We start from the raw sequence: 26,883 nt of genomic DNA on the forward strand, positions 1-26,883 counted from the left end.
TTGTAAACATATACTTTTTCTAACTCCTCAAATGTTTCATTCCAGTATTCGCTTTAAGGAAACATTATTAAGTTTGATAGTGAATAAAACATCCTCCAAGAATCTACCAATCGAATAAAATGAATGAATCACAAACATTCATATATAATGAAACACAAGAAGAAGAAATTCTGCAAAATTGTGAGCAGCATCAACAACATGATGAAAAACTATGTAAACATCAAGTGACTGAACCAAACTGCATCTCTTGCGTTGGGAATGATATAAAACAAACTAATACTCAGTTCGATAAAGTTGTTGGTGTTGATGATACATTATGTAAAACTTCAGAACATGCCAAAGTCACAATCAATGACAATGTAAATAATAATTCAGTCATTTCGCATATAAACCCTTTAATTGCAATTAAAACTTCAAGCGAAGACTGTAGTAACAAAGCATTCATAGACATTAATAATGAGAAATCGTGCAACCAATCTACACTGAATAGTTCAGCACCTGAGCACAATTATTGCGTAAAGAATTCATCACATAATCAAATAGAAACGCAAGAAAATGATGGTTTAACAGATGCTTCTACTCAAATTTTAAATGAAAAAAGTGAGGGAGTTGATACTTTTCAAGGCGGCTTCGTTTCATCTATGATAGAGGTAGGTATATCTTATTTCAATGTTTTTACTGGTTGATTTATGAACAAAAATTATATACCGCTGGCATCAGAAAATGATAGTTTTCATGTGTATTAAAAAAAGTGTTTGTATTAGACAACATAACAATGTGCTTGAAACAAGATGTCAAAAACTGATCACCATCAATGTATATTTAACACTGATCTATTCATACTTGCTGCTGATATGGGCAGTTCAGTCTGACGATGTTCCATTTAACACTGCACTGGAAAAAGGCTAAGAGCCCTGACAAAAGTAAGGGGTGCCTCCCAAAACTCGAAGATACAAATATAGATCCAACTGTAATGTGTCAATAAAATACTCTGATTCTTTCTGACTCTATGCTTAATTATAAACAGTCGTTTATGAAAAGCATGGTAGCGTAGCTGGATTTAAAACTAATAATTTGGTTGCAATAACATTTCTTTGCAATACCTTCAACTCTCCAGGTAGTTGATAGTGTCAAAGAAAATGTTGAAAACAATACAGAATCCAGTTTGGACTCGGATTCTGAAGATGAATCTAGTGATTCGGATTCTTCCGATAGTTCTACATCGACTGATACATCATCAGATGATTCATGGTAATTTAGATTTTTCTTTAATCAAAGTTTTGAAGATGAATATCCTCTGAGTGGGGTTTGATCTATTATTTTTTTTGCCTGAGGAATTTATGGATTTTTTGCTTCTTCAGCATAGCTCGAATCAGGCATGAAGATATTGAAATTTCTGAGGAAATAGCGGAATTGAAGAATACAGAGCCTCCAAAAGTAAAGGGAGAAATTTTAAATTCGGTAAGTTGGCGCTTCTTCTAATTTCATATTAGCCTGTCATGTTTAAATTGCAACCATATAACTTCCAGGAGTTGCCTCCAGTAGAAGATCTGCATATATCTTTGCCTGAAGATGCGCAACTTGATAATATTGGAAAGGTTTCTCAGATTATGGATGACTATTCAGGTATAGTAATTGTTTCATTTTTCACAGTTACCCTGGCTACATAATAAACATTTGGATTTGATAATCACCTATTTGTTATTTGTATTATTTCACTTCTTTTTCATTTATAATTGTATCAGAGTTTTTAGGGTAATTTAATTTCAATGTTCATATTACTCATCACACTATGTTTAAGATGCTTTCACTACAGATTTTTTTAAATTGGCTTGTGATGTAACAATGCGTTGGTCATTAAGATGGAAAATTACAATAGTAGTAATTAGTAAGACTGCTTGCTGTTGCCTAGCTTCCCATGATGGCTATGTTCATTGAAATTGTTGTGATTTATTTGATATTGTACCTGGTCTATATTATTGCAACTGAAGAAGATGATGCCGCAGATGTTGTTTCTGCGTCAGAAAGTGTTACATCCTTAAAAACAAATTCTGTTGTTACTGGTAATGGGTAGCAAACTAATATATATTTGTGCAGAAAAAGTCTAAAGTATAGTTATGAGGTATTTTCCTTTTTGTTTATCTTTATCAAACTCAAATGTTTTTACAAATTTATTGGCTGTGATTTTGCCTGTCATTGAAGTAAATTACATTCGTCAAGAATTCTGACTATGGTTTTGCATCAACTCTATGATGACCTTAGGCATTTGGACTGATTTAGTTTCTACAGTGAATCTTGATATGCCGGTCTGTTTGTTTAGTCATTTTAGATATTGTGAAGTTTTTTCACGATTCTAAACTCTGACTTTCTAATAATGACCTCCATTGACGGAAATCTCACCGTTAAGACTATGATTATCAATTATTACTGAGAGTTGGAACCAAAAATTCAGAAGAATTGCCTGAATTGGTATTTGATTCAGAAAATTATCCTTCGTTATTATCCTTTGTTCCAGCAATTAGAAAATGTAAACTCTTTTGTGCTGTATAGATATGTCCTTGAAGCATCATTGCTATTGGGACGGTTCGTTTATTGATCTCAAATTCTATTTTATTTTTTCAGTTGTGATTAAATCTTATGAAAACAAGCCTGCTCTCGATTTCAAAACAGTGCTGTTCTTTGCAAGAGATATAGCGATTGGAGCAGTAAGTTTCCGCTTCAATCTCACTATTTTCATATTAGTAGTTCCAAGTTTGATTTTTTTTTTTAACTTTAGAACAAACTAAAATTTAGTCATTGACTATAATTTTTTCTATCAAAAATGTTCATCAAACTTTTTTCTCTTTTTCAAGGTTGAGGAAACTTTTGGTCCTGTTCCTTCCCCATATTATGTCGTGAGATTTAATAGCGCAGAGCACATTATTTCTAAGGAAGTTCAATTAGAAAAAGAAGTATTCTATGCTCCGAATATCAAAGATTTCACAAGTTTTGTATTTGTTTCGGAGTTAAAAAGGTAATTTACAGCCTTATTTGTTGTGTTTACGTCACAGCTTGTATTGCTTAACTTAAGTTATTTACCGTGTTTGGTACCACAATCTCAATTTTTCTAATTTCAAGGTTACGTGGGTCTGATGCATCATGGTCCAATGACAGAGAACCTCCACCGTCTTGCATTGAATATTCTGATGATGAGCAAGAACGTGAAGCTAGAAAGCAGAGGAAAAATCAATCTCGGGGTCAACCTGATGAAAATGCCAGCACAAGCACAGCTTCCCAAAATGGTGAAAAAATGATACTTTTACTACTTTCTTAGTCATTAAAAGTTATGTTTCATTACTAACTGTATGCCTAAGGGGTTTTGGATAGCTTCTGTGCATCTACTATTCTTTCTCTCCTATCTTAATTGTAAATAATATAATTTTAAGTCCCAGAAAAACTGCAGAAAATTCAATTGCTCTACATTTTTCAATTTCTCTATAATTGCAGGAGAATCTAGTCAAAATGCTTGCCGGGGGAGAGGACGAGGTAGGGGCAGAGGCAGAAAACGGGATCATTGGCATAATCAATCGACAATAAGGTAAATGCAACATGGTATAAAATTGAAACTTTTTTTAGCTTTCACTCTCTGCAGTCTAAGAATAGAACTCTGTGATGAAGTTTGAAGGCATTTGGACTGATGTGGATTTACGCTTGTTCAGCTTTATCTGTTTACGAGACTGTGCATCGCCTTGCAAATATGGAAGTTTTTTCTGTACTGCATCGTTGTGTCTTTTCGTTTCGGAAGTAAAAGGTTGATCGAGACGTCAAAGCCTATGATTTTTGACACATTCTGAGAGTTCTTTGTTAATTTAGTAAAAAAAGAAAAGTGAGGTCATTTTAGGGAATTGAGTAGGCTATGATTTGAATCATAAAGATCACGGTCATTTCAAACAGGTTTTTCTATTTTCTAAATAATGAAACAACTTAATATAAATACCCCATAAAGGAAGCGAGAGTGTGTCACAGTCCCAATCTGTTACCTGCTTTAGGTGACATGGTCTGATGTCATCAATGTTAAATGAATTTGCACCAACTCTCATCGTAACCATGTCTATATACAGTTATATTATACTTCTTAGAATGAATACTCCTGATGAGTCGCAAATGGCTTGGCAGAATGCAGTCAATAGACCAGTGGGAAGAAATCACAACAACATGCCATCGCTTCCTTTGTTCCCAGAACCTCCACCCTATCCATTATTACCTCCTCCGCCAATGGGAGGCTATATGGTTCCGTATCAAAGAGCACAAGTGCCACCTCCTCCACTTGGGAATTATAATTGTAAGTGAATAGGTTTTAGCATCTATCTATCTATATATAAACTTGCCTATGATATCACAAACAGAAATAATGGCATCACAAGTCGTTGTTGCATGCTAATGGCATATAAGATGTGAATAAGTCTGCTGAAATTTCTCCATGTCAAAGAAGCCTCGGGGTTAATAAATTGCAACCGAAGCATGTGTTGGCCGCAACATTTTTCCATCTGGTTTGGATCTAGTTAATCACTTAGTATTATGTACTCGTAAATTGTGAACCTGTTAGCATTGATTTCAGTTCACTCTGATGTCTCCAGTCATTTTTACAAATGTTTTGCAGATCCACCACCTCCATTTATAGGCTGGGAACAACCTCGTTTTCAACAATCACAACAGATGCTTTCATTTCAACCGCCACCACCCCCTCCCCCACCTGAATAAAATGTTACCGCTGTTCTCGAAGTGTGTTTTAACTGTTTTATAGATTGAGACTTCGCCAAGATAGTTTGTTAGTTTCCATATATGGGGGATGGACGAGATAACTGGTTGATATATATTATTTGTTTTATGGTGTTATGCGAGCAGTGAGAAGATTAGGTTATTTCATAGGTCAAGACCGCTCGTCTGGCGAATCGCCGAGACAGTCCATGATACTAGAATCGGAAGTTGGCGGTTGTTAAATGTCACTTCGTCGTGGCATGTTCTCATTTCAGCCGCCACCGCTCCATCCTTCACCTTAATAAAATGTTACCGCTGTTTTCGAACGCTGTCTGTTTTGACGGTTTCGTAGATGAGACTTTACCGAGAGAAGTTTGTTAGTTCTTTATATAGGGGATGGATGAGATAGCTGGTTTGTTATGCGTGCAGTGAAAAAATGAGGATATTTCACGAGTCAAGACCGTGTCTGGCGCCTCGTCGAGACCCCCAAAAAAGTCCGACTATCGCAGTGGTTCTCAACCTTTTACTGACCGCGTACCACCGACAAAGCTCCTTTTTTGGCGTGGGGAAAAAGACGCAAGAAACGTGCTATGGGAGTATTTTATAATGTGGCACTACATCCTTTGTGGCGTAACACGCAAAACAAACATGGGCAATAGCGGGCGAGGGCAATCTCTAGAGACAATGACTGAAAGCGCACCAGCGCTATGCACGTTTCCCCGACCATTGACTCCGAAAAATTTCCCCTATACTTTACAATTGTGTGCTTCATGCTTATTCTGAGAGTGTTTTGATGTGTTGGCGCATATAAAATGGTTTACGTGTTTAAAACCATCACTTTTATTAAAATAAATCAACCATATGTGCCGTTTGCAGGTACTGATATAGTCAGGCTTATTTTATGGGTAGAGGTTCTAATATCAGGCACTTAGATTTGTCAAATCGAATGATTGATTTGCTAGAAATGATTTTTTACAATCTCATTGATTGCTACGTGCATTCATACGTAATAACAGCAAATTAATTGACACAGTGACAAAACAATAGCCTACCGACCAAAATCACTGCGTGTAACCTGAATCAAAATACAGCTTAAAAGTGAGATGGAACAGATTGTTTCTAAGAATAAAGGACTGCTGGAGCAAATCCTTTGCAAATATGATTAAGGGAACTTGGATATTGTGTATTGAACTGCATCATGATATTTTTACAAATATGATTAGTCACGGATTGCACTAGCATGAATACATTTTGTTTATTGCATTTCGTTCTTTGTTATTCTAATATTATGTTTCCCTGATGTCCTTATTTTGGGTTCATGTCGATGGCAGCATTGGATATAGCTAAGTTTAGCTTTGTCCATCACAGCATTTTCTAGATTCAATTTCGATTACTGCAACTAAAGTAAAAACATCACTCAAAACTACAAAACGAGGCAATGTTTGCAACCGTGCTAGAATATCTGTTTGAGCGACAAAAGTGTCTAATCAGCTGGGTGCAGAAATTGCAATTGTTACGAGTTGCGTCATTATTGTGTTGATTGGTTATAGTTACTGAAATAAACAAGGAAACTGATGCTTGGGGAAACCTTCATAAACGCTGTTCAGCGAATACATACAGTAAGAAAGATAAAGCGTCGTCGGCATATTTTAGCCAACTGAAAGGTTAATTGTTGCAATAATTAAAACTTGAAAAGCTCCCGCGTACCACAGGTTGAGAACCACTGGCCTATCGTTTAATGTCACTTCGTCAAAGCATGTTACGTAAGTACGAACTGGAAATGGTTATGTGGGTTGCCTGGGGTTCCTCATTTTTTGCTCGTGCGCACACAAATCTAAAAATATCTTGAGTGATAGACAGACAGCGCTCGTAGGCTTTCTCAGTTCACATTGTTATACTATCTAAATATCTTTCTCGATGCGATAATTTTCATGTGTATTTGGTTTTATTTGGGCGCCTGGCAAGTATCATAGGAAATCTTCGAGAAGAGGCGGGCGCATAATATAAATGCCTTCTTTCACTCATAATCGCTCTCTGATCCATGTACAAAGGACAGATTTCATTCATTTGCTTTTGTAAATAGTTGAACCACCATAGCACAATGGAAGCATACGTTATGTCAATAAAGCAAACCTATTAAGATAGTCAAAATGCATAAGTAAACATAGAAAAATACTGCCAATGGGTAAAAAAAATGGTGAATAAAATATGATATGTGAGTATGGTCCTCAGAAGCAATACGATGTGATTATGCATAATTTATATATGCCGCTTGAAACAGAGTATTCATATAAAAATGAAATCCTATACGGCACAAACTTACATAGTCGATCAATTGCACGTAACACATAAACAATCCAAACCAAGTGTAAAATATGTATGGTATAAAAGTCATAACAGCATGCATTGGCCAGTCTGTGCTTGATCGGCTTCTAACGGCGTACGCATATCTTTCAATGGTTCAATTTTTTCCGTCAAAAAAGTTTCAAGTTCTTCGTAAGCGTGTTGTAAATTGTCGTTCACGACGATCAGATCGTACACTCCTGGCGTTTGACTAAACTCGATAGCAGATTTTGCGGTAGCCATTCGTTTTTCAATAGCCTCTTCGGTTTCTGTACCACGCTTCACCAGTCGGTTCCGTAGTTCATCTATAGAGGGTGGTTTTACGAAAACGAAAAGCGCGTCCAGATGAGATGCTTTAATACTTCGCACACCTTGCTCTTCAATGTCAAGAATACAAATTTTGTTTTCTAAAACATCTTCGACAGCTTTCTTGCTTGTTCCATATAAATTTTCTGAAAATTCCGCATGTTCGATGAATTTCCCTTCTTGTATTTCTTTCCTCATTTGTTCTCGCGTTGAAAAGTTATAATGTTGGCCGTCAATTTCTCCTTCTCTGGGAGATCTTGAAGTATGAGATACACTGAAGCCGAAAGCATCTTTGTAATTTTTAAACAATATGTTCAACAACGTACTTTTCCCACACCCTGAAGGACCACTTATAACGACGGGTCTCAAGTTGGCCATGAGTCACAGACAATTTACTGTTATTATATATATATATATATTAATTTCTGCAAATATTGTATAAAATACTTTTGTTAACAAATTTGCACTGTATGCTACATAAAATGCCTGAACTAGGAAATCGACTAAAAATGTTAACTTTTATATTACTTCGTAAAAAATCAATACCAGTATAAAAGCCGTTGCCGTTCAGATGTGACTCGCTTTTAAACAATAGTAGAATGTAATCTGTATCATTTCCTTGAAGTAGGTTATACTACATACAAGTATTATCTGTTTGTACTGGCACTATTTATATCCGGTTAATCGTGCGATGCCATGTTGAACACATGTAGGCCTACATACAGCTCGTGTCAATACAAAATTACGACCACAAAAACCTATTTAGCAGACCAAACCAAAAAAAACATATTCTTAACCGTGAACCGAATCGATTAATTAGTCGGCCTATATTAGGGTTATCAGTTTTTAGTAAAAGTCGGCCTAGCTTTGGGCGACGTCTGTGATTTTTAGCACGTTTGGATGCCATATGCCTATTACTGATGTCTCAAGTAAAAAAAGTTTGTAATTTTTAAATGCTTGGTGTCAAATAATTACCTGAACATTTTATTAATCTCAATATTTAAACCTATTCAGCAAAGTCCAAGCCTCGATACGCCATAAGGCAATCTATCTCGATAAAGTAATAGCTTCTAGTCTCTACGAGCTAGTTTCGCACTATTTGGTTAATTTTCCCGCCATATCCAAGTTTCCAAAGCAAATATAACTTTTCGAGTTCCACTTGGCAAATATGTCTCGTGTTCTCGTCAGTGCCCCGCTGCTGCTCCTAACGTAGGCTATAGCGCGTTGAAAACCATTAATATCTGAGTGCACACTGCTGGCATTGCCACGTGTTTCGCTGTACCTTTACGTTCTGAACGCATGAACCGAGTTATAGATAAGTTAAAATCAGGACCCAGTATGTTGAAGCTGTCGTGTCATGTACTTCTATAAAACTACCCAAAACTGTGAATTGCACTTTCTGACTCAACTAGTTGCGTTATGTAGAACGAAATGGGTCTAACAACTTCGCCACCAATTTAACGAATGCCTTCCTGAATAGCCTACGACCCACGTATAGCCATCGAGCTGCGGATCTATTGTGCGACCGCATTTTAAGCCAGTTATATCGACCGTGTTATATATATATATATTCTCCTAAGTCGATTAAGCGCTTCATTGAATACGTTTTTCAAGGAAATACCGAGTGCTGTTCACGGTTGGATTTTCCTGAAAATGACAATTACGTGTCGTTATCAGGTCCCTGAGGGGATGAATAGGTCGCTACTTAGAAAACCGTCTTCGATCCCATATGTTTAAAATCGAAATCAATAATCTATGTTATTAGTATGTAATCGGATTAGCTTTCCCTGTATACGCATTAATTAATGTGGTGATTGAACACGAACACAATAATTTAAATTATTTATAACGTACCACAGAAGTAGTTCGACAACCCATTGTCCAAAATCATTTACATCAGATTCAGTTTAACTTCTCACGTTTTTCTTCATCAATATTTGCCCGATAATTTGAACAAGTAAGTTTTCAGTTCAATCTCAAAAGAAACGAAACCTGAAGTGGTTAAGGTGATTTTTCTGGTAATGACAATGGTGAGGTAAAGTTGGGGAAATACCACGTGAAGACTTTGGGACTCGTTGTAAAGAACTGTCGTTGTGGTTGCAAATAGATTAGACCGGAAATAATAAAAATTGAGTGTCAACAAGTAGTCTGTACTGTTGGCCCTTAAGCCATAAATCACAACGCAATAGCAAACGACAATACATTACATATATATTGCAGGTTCACTTTATGTAATATGAGCGACTTTAGCGTACACTAGATGTTTAAGTCGGATTAAAGAATTAATTTCACATTGCGGGCTTATTTTTTCCTGAAAGCAAATACTTCATTATTTTATGAAAGAGTAATCATATAATAAGTTTCACACAAATGACATTTTACTGAAATTATTCGTCGTTCATTGCGTCTATTTCAGTCGATTTGCTATAAAAAGTTTTTTAGTTCTGCTTATATTCCAAAAAACTATTTAACACATGGTTCCCAATATGTTTAGTACACATTCAGCTTTAGTTATATCAAAAATGTTCGTTTCTCAAGGCACAAATCCAAATAAAAATTAATTTTCACTTTCAATTAAAAAGTATAGTAGTGTGGAGAGCGTTTTTGAATAAAACTGGCACATATATTTTGTTGAAAATGATACGGTACAATGAACACAAAATAACCTGACAATAATGAAGTTGTCGAAACACCACTGTGTGGAGAAACGGTGTTTGAAGTGATTATTCATTTACCCACGAGGGGGATATCTGGAAAGACGAAGGAACGCTTTAAGTTTCCTTAAAGCGTCCTGTTTAGGAAATTCTGATCTCGATGTTGTTGCAATTTGTGACAACGTAATGGGATTCGAAAAAAACGGTCATCTTTTCTCATCTCATAAGTGGGGCTTCAAATAGTTAACCATTTTTGGTTAGGGGTTACAATCAATTCTGACCTCTAACTATCATAGTACTACCTTTTCTAATATATATTCACCTAATGAGGATTAATCCGCGCGATGATTAATCAGCCATTTTCTAATTGAATAGCTCCTGATTCAACCTTAGTTGCATATACGAGAAATATTAAGAACGACTATTAAATGGCATTCAACAATTTCGAATTCAATCAAAATAATATATATAAGAAAATCTATATTTTAGGAAGTAGTGACAATCGCTTCGAATTCACAATATTTTCCAGCGCACGGAATAAGTTTCTCTTTTATAAAAAAAAGTGAGTAAGCAGAGTAATTTTCGACAATATCATAGCAATTTCATTCTAAAATGCTCTTGAATTTCGAGGTAACAAGCCCTATTTTGCATTATTAAAAGCAAATGAGATACGTGAGACTGTCGAAAAAAGATAATCCAAACTTATAAATAATTCAAATAGAATATTTTGGAAATGTTTATATATTTTTGGCTGAGAGTATCGCTAAAACCCAAGTATCCTTTTTGTTGACTAAGTTTTTATATTGTTAGTAAATTTCTTTTGCTGAGTATGGATTTGTACATGTATTTTCTAAAATATCGATCGTTCAGAACAGTGGTGCTCAATCTTTTTAAAAAAAATATGCATAATAGTCCTCTTAAAATTTTTCTGATGACTCGCAGTCCACTAAAGAATTCAAAATAGCAAACACATATCAAGCATTCGTTTATTGCATGTCATTAGAACAGTTCAATGGGCGCAAGTCAAGTCAAGTTTATTTTTTCCAACCAGTAAATAAAAGTATCACAAGCACAAATTACGAGAAAATGATAATTTACACAGTTCTACCTGGGAAGGAAAGTCGCGGAGAACCAAAACTGGTTAACGAGCAGCGATACCCGAGGTTCTAATATCTAATTAAAAAAGTTAGAATTCTAGAGTTTTGAAACTACTGATAGTGACGATGAGTACCATATGAAATATCTAACTAACACCGTTCACCAGATATTATATATATAGTAGCGGTTATATTAATTAAAGAGCCATAAGTAGGGATCTGTTCAAAAAGAATTGTTTTAAAACAATTGCTTTAAATTCAGTTTTTTTTTTGCCGGTTTTGTTCAAAATGGCTGTACTATTCGATTTTTTTTGTATAAAATAAGTTGAGGAAAAATGGATGTGAAAACTTGCCAAGCGCTTCTTATTTGCAATAAATCCTTCAAAACGCCATAAATATCGATAGAGGCTCATACACACCTTCTCAAGCTGTAGTTCAGCGGTTTGCGCAGTAAGACGCAAACGATAAGCCATTACGTTAAAAACCCCGCTACGACGAAACTATTTTGCGAAAATTGAAATGCAATCGAATAAATGAGTTTGTATAACCTTGAAAAACTCTATCACTTCAACTTCAAAAACAAAGTATGCTAAGCATAAATTAACCGAACAGTATTAATCGTAATAATGCATTCATTTTATGAGAAAAATGCCAATACATGAACTCGAAATCCGTATTATGCGTCATAACAGATTAGTTGTGGCGTCTTCGCAACAGAGGACTTTTACAATTAGCATAGGCTAGCTAGGGTATCTCATCGTTTATATCAGTAGATTGTCGCCGATGTAACCATATTCTTCATTATCGCAAACCACTCGTTTTGCCCAAGGCTGCCCTTGGTCTAAATGCTTTTGTAGTAGGCTCGTGAACTAAGTTACATGATTTTTCTTACTCAAAACGTCTCTCTGATATCTCGGATAAACTTTTCGGTTAAAAACTCATGACTTTGGTGGAGATACACGTGGCGATAAATGTACGCAATAGAAGTAAAAGTTAAAGGAAGGAATTTTTACTTACATTTTTGAAATTATAATCCCGGCGGCGTGTGCAGCTGCCAGAATGCGACGTTTTGGCGTATTTCGCGGCGAAGCAAGGGGTATCTCAATAAAAAATACAGAAAAAAATTGATTTAAACCAAGCCTTTGTTTTAAAACACGATGTTTTTTTAGAATTAATAAAAAACAAAACCCTAGCCATAAGACCAACAGATGGATGGAGAATTCCCCATTGGATGGATGCAATTGCTTGGCTTCCACCAGTTCATCCATTTTGGGTTCTGCTAGGGATAGCGCCACTCTCATATCAAACTCATTTTTATTATGTTTCGGAAATTTGTTTCAATAGCGAGTGGCGTACCAGAAAACAAGCATTGGAGAATTTCCAGCGCACTTCATGTTTTACTTCTTGCAGTAAATCGTGTATTTTTCCAAGTAGACTATTTACTAAAACTTTTTTCAGCGCTTCCCCTTTTAAAGCCATCTCGCATGTGAGTGAAACAACATAATTTCGAATTCAGAATCGCTTTATTTGCATAATTAGACAAACAGACGGAAGTTCATTTCGTCCACATGTTATTCGAACTGATTTCCAACCTTGAAACTTAACCTAAATGTCTACAATCCACACCGCACTATGGATTATTGACGATTGACGATGAGGTACCTACACATGCCTTCAAAAATAAAGATCGCCATTCATTTATGGTACCTGTACTTGCTACGTTCACCAACATTTCTTACTTATTAAAATCAATAAGGCGTCATATTTTCGAGAAACACAGTAATAGCATGACATCAAAAGTTTACTCAGCAGTGTTTCTGTATCAAAGCTGCTTCGCGGTCCCTCTAAAATCCCTTCACGGACCATTAAGCGACCGCGGGGGGCCCCAATGGTTCAGAATTACATTTTAAAATCGTATATTTTTCATAGCTTAGCAGTCTTTATGCTGTTAGTGATGATAAGATGTTAGAAATACATTCTTTACTTGTGGATATGAGTATGTGTATGGCCCCCAATACGATACACACTCGGAATATTTCTTGTCGTTTTTTACGAGGTCCATTCTTCCTCCTATTTCTTCACCTTGAGATTGTGTTGATGACTTGCCGTTGATCGCAATAATGCCACCGAACTCCTACTCTTCTGTGAATATCATATGAACACTCTGAGATAAACGCCCGTTATGAAACAATGAAACAATGCAATGAAACTTATGAAACTAACAACCCAGTGCAATATTTTAATAATTTGTAGAGTGAACAAACAGTGTTTGCATTTACTTTAGCGGCTTTTTAATAATTATTTCCGAAACGAGATGAGATGTTGTGTACACAATTGGCACACAATTGTTTGAAATAAACTTACCATCGCACCTCTGCAAGTTGGCAGGTTTGAATCCCTTGTGGGATAATTGTACACGATAGTATTGCTGGACTCCTCACCCCGCCTTAGGGTGGGAACGTAATCGCTGGTTGGTTACGGCCGTACCCGACATGAATTAGTAACCGGACGAGAAGCCGTGGTATTCCCCTCCCCGGGATAAAACTGATATCTTATCTAATTGATCGAATATTTGAATTCCGCACGTGGGCGTTCGAACATTACGACGAAGAAGATCAGGGGAAATATTGTGAAAATTTAAAACCCGAAATCAATTTACTAGCTATCGGAAATACTCGGAGATGCAATATCACAATAACTGTAGATATTTCCCTCCCAACCGCAATTTGAATCACAAAAATCACTTATATAAATATATGACACAGATTGAAGTCAAGCAATTTGAAGACATATATATATGTAGATAATTACATTTCCTTAAATGAACGAAAGTTGGAGTTTATATATAGACATTACGGAATCTCAATTTTTATTTGCAGAGACCATCTTATACATTGTATAGGACTGTACCATTTGCAAGTTTTATATTTTGCCCTGCAATGCCAATATTTTGTGGGCGCCCTCCAGAAATGAAAAATGTTTCATAGAATTTTTTTTATTACTTAATAACATAACAAAAATACCTATGATATTTCTTTGCTCTTCTATATGAAATAAAATATCTGTAGAATCTGTAGATTAGTAGTGCTGCAGCAAGGAGAACGGCCCAGTCTGTTTCAATAAAAATAAATATATGAGTGTGTGACTAATGTATTAGAACGGTTCCATTACATTTGAACCCACGTACATTTGAACCCACGACAACTGCACCTGCATACTATTGCACCTATGGAATTATTTTGTCGTACGGATATTTGAACCCATACTAACCCTAACCCATGGGGTTCAGCACCCACATATAGATTGAACCCACGGATATACACATGGGTTCAAATGTACATGGGTTCAAATGTACGGTCACCTATAACGAATTAGCGCTGCTGGAGTGAAGCTGTGACGAGTTGATAATCTGAAGATAAACGGGTCCGGTTTGAAGGCGCAGAGCCAGATAGAGATGTTCCTCATTTCGATATCTGGACTTAAAAACTACTGTATGTCAAGAAAGTAATATTTAGTGTATATTTCAGACACGTATGAGGGATAGCTGAAATCCGCCCCAAATGAATTTACAACGAACGCATTTACATTCTTAATTAATTAATATCCGTTACAAATAAATAACGGATAGATCATATAATATACATAAAACCAGGAAAACTATATTCATAGATAATGGACATCGATATATCTATGAACATTGAAAATACAAAAACATTCTTCAAAATTTTACGAAAAAAAAACTCTTCAAATGCGCCTAAAATTATATCGATTCTCCAGAGAAAGTTTGAATCCCACGATGCAAATGATTCGTAAGCATTTATAAGGAGGTGTCGACAAGCTTTTTATCATCGCGGACCCAGTAAAACTAGTGAAATTTTCCTGATATGCATGTATGAACTAATTTAGTCAGAAAGTATTGTTATAACAAAATCAATTTTAAATATCTTTTTGAAATAGAATCACGACATTTCAAGATTATTTAAGGTTTTTACGTATTTTTATTTCATAAGACCAAAAGGCTGAATTAAAAATATTAAATTGTACAAAAATTTTTCTACGACTCACAAGAATGCGAAGTTACGTCTTCACAAAGAACAACTCCTGAATTTTCTTTTGGTGGTGATATTGGTGCCATGTTTAATACCGTTATACCATTTTAATTTACGTTTCGAATAAACAAGTTTCTAAAAAAAGATTAAACGTAGCATCAATTCTGAAATATTCATCGATCTGCTAAATGATAATAATGTGTAAATTTTTGAGACATAGAATAAACATAAAATCACACAGTGCCGATAGTTTGGCTGATAACAAAATAAGTATTTAAATTAATTTGTCAACGAATTAATATGAATGAAAAAAAATTAATTTTGATAAAATTTCATATCGGCGGAGAACGAAGGCACGGCCTCTCGTGGAGATTAAATTTTTTCAAACAATTTGACTGATTAGTCAATTATCCATGTATTCGAGCATTTCTCTCTTGATTGTTTTCATCTTATGCAAATTGTCACCAAAAGAAGCAGGTATACATAACCAAATATAGAATCATTTTCAGACTGAAGAAAATAGCAACAAACTCCGACTTCACAGCCCTTGCCAGTTGAAACGTCACAAAAATGATGTAAGAGTGACGCAAGATTATTAGCCATCTGCATAAGTAACTCGATTTCAACATGCGAAACACTTCATCATTTTCGATTCGAATATCATGGCAACGTGTTTTTTTTTCAAAGAACAAAAATGAAGCGTAATATTACATGACAATTTCATATGAGAAAATTCAGTTTAAACAACCTGGGGAAAGATCTATCTGTATAATAACACCTAATTTTGTCGCATCTGATGAATTAATTTATGACTAATTCGCCGGTTTCTGTTATTGGTTTATTTATATAGGCTTACTTGTAAATTTCAGCATTTCAATTTTATTTTAGCTATCTCACATGAGGATAAAAATAGAACATTTCCAAGAATGCGATGATGGCAAAACATCAAGAAGATCGATCAATGTCAATTCACATGAGTTATGAATGTTAGATTTTCGCAGATTCAATGTGCTTCAAAATAAAAATGCGCTAATTTTTGTCTGCACGTCTGATCAAAATTTTTTTCTGAGTGTGGTGGACAAATCGTAAGCCAGTTCAATAATTCTAAGCTTCCAATAATAAGACAATATATTAAATAGTTCACATCTCAAAAGTGCGATGTAATCATGTAATCAATATACAGTTTGATGGAACAAAGTTTGTCACATGATTACGCTAAATGTATTGATCCGGTCATATCGTGGAACATTTCTCATTAATGTATTCTGCCAAAACAGTACAAGTCAGTAAAATTTAGAGTCCTGCATTAAATAAGTATACATTTTTGAAAAGGTTTGGGAGGAAAGGATAAGAATAAAAATGCTAGGAAAGAAAATAAGTTTTAGAATGGCAGATATATTTTTGGACAGTGTATATCGTTTTCTACGCGTAAACTGAATTGGTGGGGTTTAATGAGCAATAATGAAGCAACTGCGCAGCACTGAGATAAATTTGTACGATTAGGCTATATTTGTACTATCATTTGTAAATAGGGTTATATCGACGATCAACAACAGCTAAAACCGTATATATAACAATACAAAGTTTAAACGAGGCAGATATAAAGTAATTATATAAAAATATTTTACTGTGCTGTGAGCGGGGTCACCAAGGGTAAAAAGATACACTATCGGTACAGCAGTAATGGAAACTGCGTACAGACACAAGAAAGTGTTTTTTCCGAGATTTGTGCAGTGTTCCAAAGCCATGTATCACTTTCTTGATATATATATATATATATATCAATTATTTTTAAAGCAATCATATTTTCGTTTGGCTCAGCTTCCAACCAAATCTCGTTATGCAGCATTATCGCAGTGCAATTAGCCAAAACGTCTGGTGTCCTATGTCTGTTTTAAAATATTGAGGTATCGATGTCGAATAGGACATAGGGGGTATTAAAATTAAACATTTAAAATTCGAGCTTTTATCTGATATATTCATCTGCCATTCCCAACAATATCTGAGTTTCTAATCAACTATCTAGTTGGTTAAGGATGAAAAACTGCCCACAAATGCTTAATCAGCTAGAAATATAGGATAAACTCTACGTTCATGTCAACAGTTCCTATATATATATATATATATATATATATATATATATACAAATATCAAAATTCCGCGTATATTATTCAAAATATATATGTTTTTCTCTCTACAGGAAGCATGTCTTATAAGTATTTCAGATCAGTAAATGTCGCTATTCTATCTTCAGTCGTTTCAAGGACTGTAACTGCGGTAAGCTATTACAATATGATTCGCCTTCAACTTGTCAATTTACTTAATAACCTTTATCGACTACCTTTCAGTGTCGACGTTCATGTCCTGGAATCTCGGAGAATTCGGATACGAATGAAGTCTGTCCCTACACGCCACAGGAAATAAGAAATGTAATTGGATTTATAAGTGAGATATTAATTCTATTTTTGCGGATTGTATTAGCGGATGAAAAAAAAAGGATTATAGCCACAAAAAATAATGAACTTTCACAACATCACAACTCCAGACAAAGCGTCAGGCAAAACTACAATTCTAGGTAGAACCGAAAGCACCCCGGCCCCTCATTCAATTGATTACAGCCTAAATGAGACAGTGGACATGATGGTCGAAATAAAAAAATTTATGAAGTGACACCAACATAATTAAGCTTGGATAAATAATTTGCCTGAACGAAAACAAACCCATTAATTTCCGAACCAAATTGAAGTATTTTCTACCCACATTATTTTCTCACAGTTTTTTCCGCTGAAATTAGATAATAATTATGGCACATTGTAACGTTTAAATTACCAAACAAAGTTTTCGACGATCCTTGTACAAAGTTTTGAAACCGTCTTAGTCATAATACTAAATTCATATTAAACAATCTATGATTTAAACTGGCCAATTAAGTGACAGCGTGAGAGCACAATTACAAACAGTATCTAATATATTGAAAACCTAATTTGCGTTGACTTCCCGCGTCAGTCATCCCAACATATAGACAAGCTTTTCAAATTGGAATGTTTAGTGCACTTTGATTACAAATCAGATTTGAATTATGTGTGGACAGAAGATAACAAAACAAATAAAAAATTTGCATAAGGCAAATTTCGCTAATGACTTCGAGTTTATTTTACACCCATGAGTGGCCGTGTACCATAAAATGATATTTATCTTTTTTTGTCATTCGGGATGGATAATTACTTTACGTTTATTGAATTTTTGCTGTCAGTCTGAAAATGAAACACTATTTTGCGGCTTGTGAAATTGAATTAAATGCACAGACTCTCTCTTCCACTTTGGACACAAAATGTCAATTTTAAAACAATAAATTTATATAGAGCGTAGAAATATATTTTCAATCAAAAACTGACGACGCGACTTTCACGACAGCTCCTTGGCGATTTGAACATTTATGTTGGATGGTTGAATGAAACTCAATGGTTGTGAATGCATATTGTGAATCTTGTTTGTTCCAATAAGAATTGGAACTGCCTTCGTCTTTGTACATTTCGTGATCTGTTTATTACAAGACTGTTCATTTATTTCAACCAACCTAATGCGAATATCCACCCCAAAGTAGTTAAGCCGGTAGTTAAACTTGACAGGATAAAAGGTTTATAATACACAGAATCCTTTGCTGGCAGAAAGTAACATCAAACGTGCTGTAAATGGAAGCTCAAATGACCCCGAAGGAATCTATTTAAATGGCAACTGGAGACCATATTTTATTCGTTCCATAACTGCATAATTATTCTAAACTAACTCGGTAAAAAAATAACGAATAGTAATGAAAAGGAATATATCATTTAATTTTTCTACATTCCTTGTGTTACCACATATTGGTCTTTATAAAATCTTGTTTTGCAGTACTCGGAATTGGTGGGCTTGCAGTACTTGGATTCCTAATTATGAAAATTACTATAAGATGTAGGAAATACTGCCTTGAACAAATTCATAGAAGAAAGGTATGCTACTGCTTGAAAATCTGTTTCTAAATCAGACATTTGACAAACGTCACGCACAATAATCCTACATTTATGCATGCGAAATACTTAAATGATATAAACATATATAACGAAGTAGCACTCAATAAATAGTATACAAGTCACTACTCTAAATAACAAACAAATATTACTAAGTATATTACTTCCATTCTTTACAGGCACGCCGCCCACCAAAGCGAACTTCATCCAATGCACAAAGAGTGAGTACTCCAGCTTGCTCATACGAATATTAAAATCGTCGATTCCTCTGACCCAAACTCATATGATTGCGATTGAACATTTTATATATTCGTTTGGTTATATGGCCAAATTCACTCAATCAGCAAAGAAGCTCCGCATGCACTCAATATAGTCTTAATACCAACTAATTTTGAACTAACTTACAGCATTTTAAGATTTATCATCTCTTGCCTTTCGGTAATCTTACTAATCTATATGAAAGGACTGGAAAATAGGAACACTCGCAAGTCCGTCCCAGCAACGAATCGACACGGGAATTTGTCTCATTATCGGCTGTACCTTTATTCGGGCGACATTCGAATTACAAAGGCGTAATTAAACTCCGCGAACAAATGAATACCGTGAAAATTAAATAAAGGAATATCGATTGTTGAGTCGTTTTTAAAAATTAAGCAAAGAATTATATATCAAAGATTCGAAGTTCAAGCTCGCGACCATTGTTCTAGAAATTTAATCCAATTGATGTCAAAATGTCCCCAATGGATTCCATTGATCGTTTGTCGTACTAAACGTACAAAAATAGTGCTCAAACAGTGCATTAAATTATGTAACTTTGACATTCAGTCGTCGTTGTGGAGTCAGAGAAATCTGACAATCAACTACAACTGCCGACTTGGGTTAAAAAAATATTTGACTTCAACCCGGGGTTGTGAAAAATTTTGAGTTTGATTTTAGTTCCGAACTCGGATCAGACTAAATTTTGGAGCCTCCTCCTACCGACTGTTAAAAACGTTGTAACTGTAGAAAATTTCGACTTCACCAGCGCCCATTCACGAAAGATGCAACGACCGAACTGTCTCAAATCAACACCATGTCAAAATATAGATTATATAGATTGACCAAACCTTTCCTGAAATAATATAGTTTATATATATGAATTATTGTGAAAATTTAGAATCAAGTTAGTTGTAGTATGTATACCGGCGGTAGTACGCCTTGAATTTAAACGCTGTAGTGCGCATGTTCTCTTTCAACTTTGGATCAATCAACCGCTCATGGGAATCGCAATAGGTGGACCGAAATCAAGTGTGTACCACTGTTCTTATAGTGACCTAGTCGATGGGAAAATTATTTATTACTAATTATTATTTTTCTAGATTTACTACTGCGTTATATGTGTATCGCAAAGTCTATTTGTTCCCATTCATATAATTTTAGATCGAAAACGTTTCCATGTATGCTTCGTCACCCCACACGGTATATGCTTCATCGAGACAAGTCGGCACTCCGCTGGTAAGTACATACTATTAAAATAATGCCGAGTAAAGACATACTCGTAAGTTTAAAGGTTGTTTCATAGGGAATTTCCAATGGATTAAGGTAAGCAACAAATGATGTAGTGCTTAGCAAATACCAATGTCATATATATGCCTTTTCACCGCGGCGGATGTTTAGACATCAAGACAACTGTAGTCACGTTGTGCGATAAAGTGGTCTCTACGTTCATAGTTATGACAATTTCTTGGCTGGTGTATTTTAGATACGAACTCCACTAATCCAACGACCACACAACATTCCTTCATCTCGACCACAAAGACTAACAACACCTGCAACAAAACAAGGTGGTCGATGTTCACCGTACAGAGAGGTCGTGAGTATTTGTACTTCAAAGTATACATTTATTAGAAAACACAGTTTGCAAGTACATGCGACATACCAATCGTTATTATTATTCAATTGGACTTAGTCGGGGTAAGTTTCAAGCCTTTCGTGTCTTGAAAATTTGCACCAAAATACTGACGCATTAGAAAATACGACTCTACAAGCAAACCTCCAATCCGAATTCATAGATATACTTTCCTCGGAATGATATTCATTATTGAACACATGGATCGTTTTGTTATTATCGTTCTTGTTGGTATTTTTCTTCCTGTTGTCATTAACTACTGGACCAATTGCTCTAAAATTTTCAGTAGGTATAAATTGTATGTTTTGCTAGAAGGCTATCACTTTTTGGACACGTTTAGTGGCCATAACGATCGTTTCAAAATTTTGTTGTTATTGTTATGTGTCTCCGTCTCCATTTTTAAAAAATCGCTTTTCTCTTTGAATACTATACCAATTGCTTTGATATTTTCAGTGGTTAAAGATAAAATTTTTCTCCAGAAGGCTATTACTTTTTTTTCGCTATGACGTCATCAAACTTATTGCCACTGGGTGGCGCTACGTGTCCATATATTTGAGCATAGCTCTCTTGTATTTATTTCAAAACGTCCTGTGGGCTTTATGTTATTCGTTTTTACTTTGAAATCGAGCATCGCTCTCTTGTTTTAGTCCAGAACACAGCGACAGGGGGTTATTAAGATTAGTTGTCGGCACCCGAGGCTTTTAACTCCAAATTGAGTCGCCAAAATAAATGATTGCAAGCTGCATTGGGGGTTGAAATGAAAACTAGCTGAAATTTATTTATTCATATATATATATTATTTCTCTCTCAGACGGATTCGGCATCTCCGAGAAATGTAAAATTTGAAGATGAAGTAATCAAAGCAAAAGTGAATGATTATTTGAGGAAATTACAAACTGATAAGGGATTAAACAAACGTCATCATCGCCGCAGCAGAGGAGGTGGAACTGGAGCGGACGAAAATGTAGAGGTAAGTGTTTGGCCTGAGGTAATCGAAGTTTCCCTTATCAGTCTCTTTACTAAGAAAGGTGCTGATATAATGAGAAAATTAAGTAAAGGTACCAAAATTTGAATCGGCAGTTTGCGCATAGATTGCTTTTGCTACCACAGTGATAGTTTTCTTAGGCAGAATTCTCGCCATCGTAGAGGGCTCCCACAACCGCTAGTTAATTGGGGCATCTACATCATGCAAGTATGTGGATTTGTTACGATCAACTAATTAGGTATAAAGTCATACATGGTTAGAAGTGCTGACATCACGATATGCATAGCACATCATGTATTCAGGATTCTATTCTCCAAAAGTCTTTACCTTTTAATGTGTTAGTGAACCACTAAAATTCACATAAAACCAGAAAACTGGCATTCACCAAATATTGAAAATTTCCGTTTTGTTACGCTGGAGCGCTCGTAAACTAACGGGGCCAAAATTTTCCTCGTTAGCAGTTTGGCCTGTTCTTACCAGGGTTTCAAGTTGGAATAGTCTTGATTTGGTGCCTACTCCATGATTCCAAGATTCAGTTTTAATATAAAGACTAACTACGCAATCCACCAAACTGCAACGGTAAAAAAAAAATAAGCATAAAAGTTGATAGCGATTTATGCCTATTTTGATTGGATCAGTGGAAGATAGTGATTGGTGTACACACCAGTGGCGGCGCGTGGTCATTTTGACAACCGGGGCAAGCTACTGCGGGACCAAGTCACCCCCATCAACGGGGACAGGATGAGCGCTGTAAGTTCTCCCATCATTTTATGAGTATAAAAACCATTCCATCGGTAACAACCAATCGGCAAAAGCGACAATTTTTAACGATAAGAAAGTGTCTTTAAAACCGGTCCAAGTCAAGGGATTAATAAATATAGACATAGTTTATTTTGAAACCTCTTTCAAAAGGGAAGGCAATATTTACCCAGATAAATACAATGACATATTAACAGAAACTTCGGGAAAGCAGTCAAAACCTAGAATAAGGTTTAAAACGTTACTATGAAGAAAGGAAAGGTAATGCAAAGATAAGGACATGCGTCGCTCACTCATAGATATATATGCTGCTAGACTTCTACTGCTTGAACATATATGCAACACGCCGCGGTTTCTTGGAAGCAAAATGCTCAATAACGCGCTGATTAAAGTCATGCATCCCAGAAATAACGTCTCTGTGAATGGATAAAACAGCCAAGAAATTTAATCTATCTTGCTTCATTGTGTTTCTGAGATACGTTTTAATACGCTTCAGCGTGCTGAATGTTCGCTCTGCGTCGGCGGAAGAAATAGGCGTCGTCAAAATGATGCCCAGAAATTTTGCAGACGCCGCAAAGGTAGTTACTAGAGTGATATCTATGAGGAACCCATAGAGCGCGCAAGTAGACGTGATGTTCAAAAAAGTTTGATTGATGTATATACATCGCAATTCATTTTCCAATTTACCCACGTTTATCATGGGGTAAAATTTGGTGACAGTAGCCAACAAATGGATGGGAAATTGACGTGCAAATTTTGAAAAATTTTTGGGGTTCATCAAAGAGAACGCGGCAAGGTGTTCAGTGCGCAGACGATCGCCTATTTGATTCACCAGAATGTCACAGCATTCCTTTGCAGACAAAATCAAACGCTGCGTTGTTTGCCCGCGGCGTAAAGAAGCACTCCATGTGTCGTCGTATTTTATTGTTTCCCGGATACGAGATACAGCATCGCAGAAGTCTGAAATACACGACTGCACAGACGCTCCATCCATTAGCCTTGACTGCAATGCGCCGTATCATACATCCACGTGATAGAATATTGTGGAGAAAAAAGCGAGAAAAAATGAAAACTCACCATCTTCTAGCAGACGCTTTAGACCTGCCGCCTCCCTCACAGAGCGTTCGTCCCAAACCGGAGAGCTCTGAATGCCATTGAAACACTCAATGAACTCAGACCTAATTTCGGACACGCCCTGCACCACGCGTGATTGGAAGTTCCAACGTGTTGGTGCACAAGCTGGGAGACGGCGGCTACATATCTGGCGAAGGAGGTCTGAGCGCTTCGGCGAAACGAAAAAAATGAAGAAAACCCCGAAACATTTGCAAAAAATATACGGACGAGGGGGGTATCAAGACACATCTTTTTAAAAACGAGGTTAAATTGGTGTGCATAACAATGTAAAAAATGCGCATGAGGAAAATCTTCTTTTATATAAACTTGAACACCATGTTTCGACCTACTCATGACTGCCGCGCCGTCATAAGTTTGAGCTATCAATTTTGACTTCGCGTTGTAAGGCTGTAACACTTCTTTCAGTACAGCCGATATCCCGCAAGCCGTGCGATCAACGATTGGTACAAAGCTGTGAAATCTCTCGGTAGGTTTACCATCTTTCACAAACCGAAAAATCACAGCCAGTTGGGAAACGCACGTGATGTCAGTTGTCGTCTCGTCAGACTGAATCGAAAGGAACTGGCAATTCTCAATTTCCAGAGCCAAATGTTGTAAATAAATTTTATACATTGAGTCGAGCAAATCATTTTGGATATCCTTAGATGTCCCTTTCGAAACAGTTGCGGCATCAAGATAATCTCTCAATACTGTATCCAGGGATGCGGTGTATTCCACCATATCTAAAAATACCCCTCTATTAGAAGAGCCAGCCCGTTCATCGTGCTCACGGAGGGACAGCTCGTGACAACCAATGAACTTCAAAACATCTATCAATCGACCGAGAACATGGCGGTTTTTCTCGACGTTTTGGTTGTGCCGACGAATAGAAACCGCGCGTCCTTCATCCAACTGTGCTGCAATATTAACATTTCCGAACGTTCGGTATTTTACTGCATTGTTCAGATGCTCCATAGAAGATTGATGATCCCTGGCACGCTCGGAAAGTTGTTTAAGATCTCTAAAACCAAATTTACACCAACGTGAGTCACGGGCGGTGGCAAAAAGTAGGCAATAAAAACAAAAAAGTGCATTTTTGTCCTCGCTGTAACACAACCATTCGTGTTTTTTATACCAAGTTTCTGCGCAGAATGTACGCCGACGCTTTCCTCCGCCATGGGATTGTTCCAGTGAACAATTTTTTGGTTGATAAGGCCCAAGACGTTGTACCTCTAATTTTTGTTCCAGTGGCAGCTGCGAAAACGGAGTGCGAAGTAGTGCATCAACCTTATTCATTATGAGGTCTAAGGCTAAGAAATGCGAAGCCGGAAAGAAGTGAGGAGCTCAAAAGGAATGTGGAAAATCGAAAGCAAATGGACTAAAGGTCTCTAACTGATTCAAATAGCGAAACAAGCGACAAAAACGAAGGCGAGGAAACTATCAACTCTTCAAGCAACCAACGAACGAGAAGGAATGCGTGAATATGTCAACACGTTGTTGTAAGAAACGTCGGCATTGTGTCGTCATAATTTCGGGGCTAGCCCCGATGATTTAGTAAAAGAAACAGAAAACAAACGAGACAAACGCGGCGAGTGGAAGATAAAAGAGAGAATACGATATACAATGAGCAACCGGGGCAAAATCGGCGTCGCCCCGTCGACGTTCGGCGAAGGCTTTGCGAGCGAAAAATGAACCATGTCAGGAGAATATGGCTAGTGTAGACAGTCTGTGCAACCGATACTGAGGTATTTTTCGAAAATTCGAATATTTTTTATTATACCGAAAAAACAACCGGGGCTTTGCCCCGGTTGGCCCTATTGACGCGCCGCCACTGGACTACACACTGATTGTGAAACGAATGTCCTCCTGGCGTCCCAGAGGTTTACGTCTTCCTACTATAAATATAAAAACTCTTAGACGTTCATTGTATTTCCAAAGTTTTTTACGTTTTATTAAATTATTTCAGAACACTTCAGGGCGTGGAGGTTTAACAGTGCCAAATGTCAGTCCTTTCAGTTCAACCTCCTCCTTGTACGAGTTTGACGCAATTTCAGTGTCATCTGCGTATGCAGGTTCTGAGATCCATGATGATCATCCGGACCTGAACGAAAATGAAGAAATGACACAGATTCCACCAATCGAAGTGAGGGTTGAGGATGTCGATGGTGAGTTCAACGCTGGGGCACCAGGAGAAGAAAGTGAAGAATTTTTTCGTGGCGGGGAGGGAGGCTTTGAAACAGTTGATAACGTAGATTGATGAGAAATCAAGTTCAAACTACACTGCATAACAGCGAGAAATACTGCCTCGAGAAATTACAATTTGTGGTTAATCAGCAAAGTTGTTTATATTATTACTCAGAATTATATTTTAAATAAAATTTAATATGTGAACATCATATTCGTACCATTTTTCTCAAATTTAAAAGGTTTTATCGCAAAACTATCTCACGCTTTCTCCCAATCTACCACGTCTGTCCGTCTAAGTTTCACCAAAAAATTGTCGTACTAATTCAGATGTTTTCAGATTTTGAGTCAATGTTCACTATCCACGTGAATGTAAACGTTTATATCTGCGTTTTTCGGAATGGGGTAGCGAATGTCTGTAGTTTTTGGACACGTAGTGGACATAACGATCGTTTCAATATTATGTTGTTGTTGTTCTTGTTCTTGTTCTTGTTGTTCTTTGACACGTTTTTAAAAAGTCGCTTTTCTCTTCGAATACTGGACCAATTGCTTTGAAATTTTTAGTGGTTAAAGATAAAAATTTTCTCCAGAAGGCTATTACTTTTTTTTTCGCTATGACGTCATCAAAATTATGTTACTCTACGTGTCCATATATTTGAGCATAGCTCTCTTGTTCATTTTACAAAGATTGAGGTCGCAGGAAATAGTTTAGGAACCACGGACTTATGAAAACATAACACTCTGGCGGATTTAAACTAAAA

At 36.3% G+C, this 26,883-nt stretch overlaps 3 protein-coding genes and 1 long non-coding RNA gene across 5 annotated transcripts; 2 read left to right on the forward strand and 2 right to left on the reverse strand.

Moving 5' to 3' along the window:
* The first annotated feature begins 26 nt into the window (after positions 1-26).
* LOC120348072 (uncharacterized) lies at positions 27-4,755 on the forward strand. Its single transcript, XM_039418186.2, has 10 exons — positions 27-650; positions 1,118-1,251; positions 1,362-1,461; positions 1,530-1,626; positions 2,623-2,705; positions 2,853-3,013; positions 3,118-3,281; positions 3,487-3,577; positions 4,119-4,321; positions 4,640-4,755. The coding sequence occupies exons 1-10, from the start codon at positions 120-122 to the stop codon at positions 4,738-4,740; spliced, it is 1,665 nt and encodes a 554-aa protein (XP_039274120.2). The 5' UTR covers positions 27-119; the 3' UTR covers positions 4,741-4,755.
* A 2,039-nt stretch (positions 4,756-6,794) lies between these two features.
* Positions 6,795-7,816, reverse strand: LOC120347688 (guanylate kinase-like). Its single transcript, XM_039417753.2, has one exon. The coding sequence runs from the start codon at positions 7,762-7,764 to the stop codon at positions 7,129-7,131; it is 636 nt and encodes a 211-aa protein (XP_039273687.2). The 5' UTR covers positions 7,765-7,816; the 3' UTR covers positions 6,795-7,128.
* A 3,063-nt stretch (positions 7,817-10,879) lies between these two features.
* Positions 10,880-15,338, reverse strand: LOC120347689 (uncharacterized). Its single transcript, XR_005570124.2, has 3 exons — positions 15,203-15,338; positions 14,161-14,248; positions 10,880-13,279 (listed from the first exon to the last, which is right to left on the reverse strand). It is a non-coding gene; the product is annotated as an uncharacterized LOC120347689 (long non-coding RNA).
* Positions 15,339-17,390: 2,052 nt separating this feature from the next.
* Positions 17,391-26,334, forward strand: LOC120347687 (uncharacterized). Of its 2 annotated transcripts, none has more exons than XM_039417750.2 (8): positions 17,391-17,463; positions 17,535-17,631; positions 19,078-19,175; positions 19,373-19,414; positions 20,613-20,687; positions 20,935-21,045; positions 21,893-22,051; positions 25,905-26,334. In XM_039417750.2, exons 1-8 carry the CDS (start codon positions 17,392-17,394, stop codon positions 26,193-26,195), a joined length of 945 nt encoding a protein of 314 aa, XP_039273684.2. In that variant the 5' UTR covers position 17,391; the 3' UTR covers positions 26,196-26,334. The 2 variants fall into 2 exon arrangements, with proteins under 2 accessions (XP_039273684.2, XP_039273685.2); XM_039417751.2 differs by having other exon boundaries at positions 20,935-21,042.
* Positions 26,335-26,883: the final 549 nt, after the last annotated feature.

The sequence above is a fragment of the Styela clava genome, chromosome 11 (genome assembly GCF_964204865.1).
Source record: "Styela clava chromosome 11, kaStyClav1.hap1.2, whole genome shotgun sequence".
Lineage (NCBI taxonomy): Eukaryota > Metazoa > Chordata > Ascidiacea > Stolidobranchia > Styelidae > Styela > Styela clava.